This window comes from Lepidochelys kempii, chromosome 7, assembly GCF_965140265.1.
Source record: "Lepidochelys kempii isolate rLepKem1 chromosome 7, rLepKem1.hap2, whole genome shotgun sequence".
Classification (NCBI taxonomy): domain Eukaryota; kingdom Metazoa; phylum Chordata; order Testudines; family Cheloniidae; genus Lepidochelys; species Lepidochelys kempii.
In genome coordinates this window covers 1,550,227-1,556,906 of record NC_133262.1, presented here as the reverse complement: position 1 = coordinate 1,556,906, position 6,680 = coordinate 1,550,227, and the positions used below count along the sequence as shown (strand labels likewise).

General features: G+C 58.1%; 1 protein-coding gene across 3 annotated transcripts in view; it reads left to right on the top strand.

Annotated features, from left to right (window-relative positions):
• Positions 1-45: 45 nt before the first annotated feature.
• NDUFAF3 (NADH:ubiquinone oxidoreductase complex assembly factor 3) overlaps positions 46-6,680 on the top strand; it is a 54,070-nt gene continuing 47,435 nt past the window's right edge. Inside the window, exons 1-2 of one of the 3 annotated variants that reach the window (XM_073350875.1) lie at positions 46-63; positions 1,916-2,059. In XM_073350875.1, coding sequence (XP_073206976.1) covers positions 2,055-2,059 — 5 coding nt within the window. In that variant the 5' untranslated portion in view covers positions 46-63; positions 1,916-2,054. Of the gene's footprint in view, positions 64-1,622; positions 2,060-6,680 lie in introns of those variants that run through there. The other 2 variants (XM_073350878.1, XM_073350874.1) reach the window with 2 other exon arrangements.

Sequence of the window (6,680 nt, the reverse complement as noted above, 5' to 3'; positions counted from 1 at the left end):
CATCTTGGGTGTAGCCGGAAGAGGGCGGTTGCCATCTTCCCCGTAGCCTGTGGCGGCGGCCAGGTTAGGTCTGGGGGTAGCCGACCCGGCTGTGAGGCCCCGCCCCCTCCCGGACCGTCTGGCATGGGCCTCGCCCCCTCTTCCTGGCGCCATGCCCCCCCCCACCACTGGCCTGGCGCCCATCCCCCCCTGCTCCCCAGCCCTGGCCTGGCTCCTTTCGCGACCCCCAGCTCTGGCCTAGTGCCCATCCCCCCATCGCCCCCAAGCCCTGGCTTGCCGCCCACCCACCCCCCCAGCGCTGGCCTAGTGCCCTTCCCCCCCAGCCACCCCCCCAGCCCTGGCCTAGTGCCCATCTCCCCACCCACCCCCAGCGCTGGCCTAGTGCCCATCTCCCCACCCACCCCCAGCCCTGGCCTGGTGCCCATCTCCCCACCCACCCCCAGCCCTGGCCTGGTGCCCATCTCCCCACCCACCCCCAGCCCTGGCCTGGCGCCCATCCCCCCCGCGCTGGCCTGGCGCCCATCCCCCCCGCGCTGGCCTGGCGCCCATCCCCCCCGCGCTGGCCTGGCGCCCATCCCTCCACTGCCCCCCAGCCCTGCCCTGGCTCCCTTCCCAACCCCCAGCTCTGGCCTAGTGCCCATCCCCCCACTTCCCCTAAGCCCTGGCCTGCCACCCATCCCCCCATCCCCCAGCTCTGGCCTAATGCCCATCCCCCCATCCCCCAGCTCTGGCCTAGTGCCCATCCCCCCTACCCCCCCAGCCCTGGCCTGGCGCCCTTCCCACCCCCAGCCCTGGCCTGGCTCCCATCCCCCCACCGCCCCCCAGCCATGGCCTGGCTCCCATCCCCCCACCGCTCCCAGCCCTGGCCTAGTGCCCATCTCCCCACCCACCCCCCCAGCCCTGGCCTAGTGCCCATCTCCCCACCCACCCCCAGCCCTGGCCTGGCGCCCATCCCCCCCGCGCTGGCCTGGCGCCCATCCCTCCACTGCCCCCCAGCCCTGCCCTGGCTCCCTTCCCAACCCCCAGCTCTGGCCTAGTGCCCATCCCCCCACTTCCCCTAAGCCCTGGCCTGCCACCCATCCCCCCATCCCCCAGCTCTGGCCTAGTGCCCATCCCTCCTACCCCCCCAGCCCTGGCCTGGCGCCCTTCCCACCCCCAGCCCTGGCCTGGCTCCCATCCCCTCACCGCCCCCCAGCCATGGCCTGGCTCCCATCCCCCCACCGCTCCCAGCCCTGGCCTGGCGCCCTTCCCACCCCCAGCCCTGGCCTAGTGCCCATCCCCCCACCCCCACGAGCGCTGGCCTGGCGTCCTTCCCACCCCCAGCACTGGCTTAGTGCCCTTCCCATCCTCCAGCACTGGCCTAGTGCCCATCCTCCCACCCCCACCCACGCTAGCCTGGCGCTCTTCCCACCCCCAGCACTGGCTTAGTGCCCATCCTCCCACCCCCACGAGCGCTGGCCTGGCACCCTTCCCACCCCCAGCACTGGCCTAATGCCGATCTCCCAACCCCCACCAGCGCTGGCCTGGTGCCCTTCCCAACCCCAGCACTGGCTTTGTGCCCATCCCCCCACCAGCACTGGCCTGGTGCCCACCCCACCCCACCCCTCAGTGCTGGCTCCCAGCCCTCCCAGTGTCCTGGTCGCCCGATACCCACCTCCCAAACTGGCTGGGGCGCAGGGTGAGCGGTGCCCAACAGAGCCGGCCTGCTCCTGTGCCAAGGGTGGAGTGTCAGACAGCCTGGGGAGGGGGCTGAGCGAGGGGAAGGACCCCCAAGGACATGGGTCTGCAGGGGGAGAGGGAGGGCACATGGTGTGGGGAAGGTCTCGGTGAGACAACCTCAGTGCTATGGGAGGGCACGGGCTGAGGGCAAAGCAGAGCCTCAGATGAGGACTGTGAACTTGATCTTCATGCACAGGCAGGGAGCCAGCAGTGGGACTCAAGGGCACAGCAGCCGAGCTGTGGGAAACAGTAGTAATTTCAGCTGCTGGCTGCTGAACAGACTGAGCTGGAGAAGGCTGGAGAGGAGGGCACCGTTGTGTACATGAGAGAGACTCATGCAGTGAGTTGTTTCAAACACAGTCACCAAATATCATGAGTTGATGGGGTTTTTAAGCTGCCCATGATCTTAGGAGTGCTAGTGTCAAACTCCTGAATTTTCCCCAATCAAAATGGCTGCCATCTGTAATTTTCAAGAGGGTTGAAGCCAAGTTGGCCTGAGTTGAAATGACCACAATTTCCCTATAGTCTTTGCATGTAGAGGTGAGGCTGCCCCAAGGGAAGATGGCCACGGCCACCATCTCATTGCTTCCAGTTAAACCGGAGACAGAATGTCTTTAGCTGGGCGGCTACCACGCCATGGCGAGGGGCCTCCTAAGGAAACCGAGGAGTTGGGAGTGTAGACTGCAGGAAGGTGCAGGGGTTGAGAGAGATTGAAGTGTGCAGGGGCATGTGGGGAGTAGGAGAGAGAGGAATAGGGATGCACGGGAAAGACTGAAATGTGTTTTTGGGGAGCCATGGTTCATGGAAGGAGATTGAGGGGCAGGTGGATCAGATGTGGGGTGCAGGAGGGAGGCTGAGGGATTGCAGTGAAATGTGGGGAGAAGCCAGAGAATGAGGGGTAGAGGGAAGATGTAGAGGCAGGGTACTGCGAAGGAAAGGGGGAAAACGTAGGGCCAGCGTACTGGGGAAGAGGAGACAGGCTAGTGATAAGAGAGGGGGATGGAGGGGGGCAGAATAGCCTAGCTGGTCCCTCTCCCCAGGCTCAGAAGAGTGCACATGGAAACCCCTCCAAGCAGCCAATAGGAAGCCTGTATTTGTGTGTGTGTGTGAATTTTGAATGTGAAATGCTCTCACGCAATCACTACCAGGTTTACCATGGTGCCAAGCCCATGCTCAAAAGGGGACCCAGCCTGGCCCATTCCACTTGCACTGCGCCCTGCGCTGTTGGCTCCTCTCCCCCCGCCCCGGGCCCCCTCTCACAGGCTGGGTCTCTCCCCCCCTCCCCCCCATAGAGAGGAGCCCTTAGGCTCTGCCGCTCTGGGATGGTTGACTGTCCGCTTCGGGCTCCTGGGGGCGGGACCTACCTCTCCCTGCCACACTGCAGAACCCACGGGCTGGGGAAGTCACCTTCACCTGGGCACCAGCGCCAGGTGGGCAGGGCTGGGTGAGGTCCTGTGGGACGGGGCTGCTCTGTACTCCCAAGCTTCAGCTATCCTGCTCCCTAGCATTGTGCTGGGAGGGGGGAATCCCTGCTCTGCACTGGCTCCACAGGGCCAATGAGTGCGCTTGGGGGGCAGGGCGTGGAGGAGTGTGTCTGGGGGGAGCTGTAGGGTGGTGCTGGGCAGGTGGGAGGTTTGTGTGTTTTGGAGTTCTAGGCAGTGGGAGGGTCTGTTGGGGGGGCACTGAGCAGTGCGGGGGGGTCTGTATAGGTCACTGTGTACTTGTGGTGGGGCTGTGGAGAAGGACACTGGGCAGTGGCGGGTGGGGGAGATCTGTGTTTGAGGTGCTAGGGAGTGGGGGTTCTGTGTGGAGGGTGGGGCTGTGGGTGGGGAAGCGCTGGGCAGGGATAGTGGTGCACAGGGCATTGTGCATTTGTGGTGGGAAGGTCGGTAGGGAGTGGCACTGGGCATAGTGGGTCTGGGGGGCGCTGGGTATAGAGAGTCGGGAGGGTGTTGGGCAGCGGGGCTGTGTGGCATGGCGTGGGCCTGCCCCCGAGGGGAAGGAGCATGCTGGCAGCACAGGGCTGAGCAGGCCAGCTTCTGCCGGTTTGTAAAACAGTGCCCTCGCACTGGGCTGGGTGAAGGGGGTCACCCCCACCATGCCATACCACATTTCCCCTAGCTACCCCCTAGCTCCAGGGACCAACCTCCCTGCACCAGGCTCCATTGCCCCCATAGGGGCCCACAAATAACTTTGGTGCCGGGCCCACAAAAGGTTAATCCGGCCCTGCCCACAATTTGAGTGCAGGCAATTTGCCCCTAAAGGCTCAGAATCCAGGGTGCAGATTAAAAGCCCCATTTGTTAAAACCATATGATTTTCAAAACCATCTTGTGATGTGTTGGAATCTGCTTCTGCTGTTTGAACATGTGGGGATGGGAATACTGAAAAGATGCCAGCTCTTCCACAATAGGCCGGGGCTTGTACTGCCTGAGATTGTGGAGCACAGTCCCCCGAGGGTTGGGGCTCCTTTCATAGCCCCGGTGTTCTTTCCACCTAGGGGACACACACAACGCTTGGAATTAGCATCAGGCAGGCAGTGTGTCTCTCTGAGGAGCTGACGGATTAAGACATGAAGGCCAGGCTCTTACTGAGAGGGACTGTGCTGCTCCCTTCAGATATGTCATGAATGTTGGTGTCCCCTCCCCGCCTTGACAGAGCTGTAATGTTACTGAGCTCAGATTGCTGAATGTGGAGACACTGTCCTGTACAGACCTCAGTTGTTCAGGGTTAGGTCTGTTTCATTTCTTGCTCTTGACCGAATGGACTATCAATAGTTGGGTTCTAAGGTGCAGCAGCCACACTTGAAGTCTACCCTGTCTGATTTGGTCGGATCCTATCCATTCATTGTCATCAGTCCTTAAAAGCCTCACATGCAGGTTTTGTTAAAGGAAGATGCCAGGACACCAAAGACCAGCTGAAATGTTTTCGTCACAGATTTCGTAGACTCTAGAACAGACAGTTATTTGTTTGGATTTTGTGGTGTTCACAACTCAGAAAATTAAACAATTTGAAACTGATCAGAAACAAAAGTGAAAGGGGCTAATCAGCTTCCTTGTCCAGCTGAGAGGAATGCAATCAGCCTGTGCAACACAGGGGCCAGGAAATGGGCTTTTTTCTGGTTAATGTATTATTTATGGCGCCCAAAAGGATGCTGAGCATTTTTACAGACCAAATAACTGCCCTGAAGTCGTTGGGAGTTCGGGACATTTGGCACCTCGCAGGAGCAGGCTCTCGGAGGTTAGTGGCAATATAGGTAGGAAATATGCTGCTTGTTGAAATCTGGAACTTGATAGTGTGTCTAACTTTTGGGCGAAGGTAGGTGGCTTGAATGTGACTGAACAGGTGCTGAAGTTGCTGACCTAAGAGGAACCTGCTAGCATCTGCTATGGGGACAGACACAGCTGTTGTGACCCTGACAAATCTGAGTGTGGGCTTCTGCAGCTTGGGCCTTTGACCCACTGAAGGACATGACCATGTGCTGGCCAAGTAAACCCATTACTGAAACTCCATTAGGTCTATTTCTTTCTCAGCCATAAAGGAGTTTGTCTGCAAAGAGAAACTTGCTCCAGCTCCTTCCACACACTCACAAGCCTGTTCCCTTCTCTGAGATCACTAATATTCTACACTGGCCTGTTCTCATGGGTGGGGGCAATAACTCACAGAGAGTACTGGTGAGGAGAGGGAGGCTGCTCAGGGGAGAGCCAGCACATCTCGTTAATCAGGCAGGACAGGAAAGGAGATAGACAACTATCAGAATGTGTGTCAGACTCTCCATTAGATCTTCACCGCTACGTTCCTCCTGGCATCATTTCAAAGGCCTGTTTATAGTCACAGAACCGAAGGCCTTAGAGCATTGTGAGCAGCTAGTCTGACCTCCCAATTCCTGTTCAGCAGAACTCATTCAGTCCTGGGATGGAACTTGGGCAGCCCAAAATTCAGGCCAGTTGAAGCCCACAACTGAAGGCCATGGTCAGTGGCTGAATTTGCTCAACAGGTGGCTTCCAAAGAAATTGGAACCACTAGAGCCACTCACCTACCCCAAAAAAACAACAGGGAATCCAGTGGCACCTTAAAGACTAACAGATTTATTTGGGCATAAGCTTTTGTGGGTAAAAAACCTCTACCCCTCTTCCACTTCCTTCCCCTACCTCATTCTCCTCCTCCCCATGTCTCTTCCCTGTGGGCTAACAGTCTGTGGGCAGAGCAGGCCCCGTGGGGGCAGAAGGGTCACTATCTAGGAACTTTATCCATTGCTTCCCAGTGGAGGATCTTTAGACAAAGAAAGACATATATTGCCCTGTCCTAGAGGGAATAAAACTCTTAGTCCTCTGCTGCCTGTAACAATTGTTAATATGCCTAGCACTTTGGTAGCTGTTTAATCTATAGATCTCAAAGTGCTTCACCAAGGTGGTTTATTTGAGCATGAGCTTTTGTGAGCTACAGCTCACTTCGCTCACGAAAGCTCATGCTCAAATAAATTGGTTAGTCTCTAAGGTGCCACAAGTACTCCTTTTCTTTTCACCAAGGTGGGTCACCGTTATTAGGCCCTATGCTGTTTGTGCAGTAGCTTGGTATTTTTGCAAACTGCAGAAAACCAGCAGAACCCAGAGGAGATGAGATGGGAATTTAGGAAGGGGGGATTTCACGACCCAAGCTGGAATTGACCACAGCTGCTGCACTTAGTCCGACTCTTCTCCACAGCAGACTGACTGCTGTGCGGTACAGTAGTGCCTAGAGGCCCAAAGCAAATCAAGGACCTCCAGCAGCAGGATCTAGAGGCAGGCCAAGGGGATTTGAAGCCTGTCAGCTTAGCCTTCTTTGTCACATTCTCCCTGCATCCTGGTCTCCCCTGCCACTATGGCACTGGTGGTTGGCATTGATATGGGTGCCCAAAGTGCCATTGAGCTCTCTTTCCTTAGGTGACATGTAGCTGATGCACAAACAGGATATTTCCCAGCAG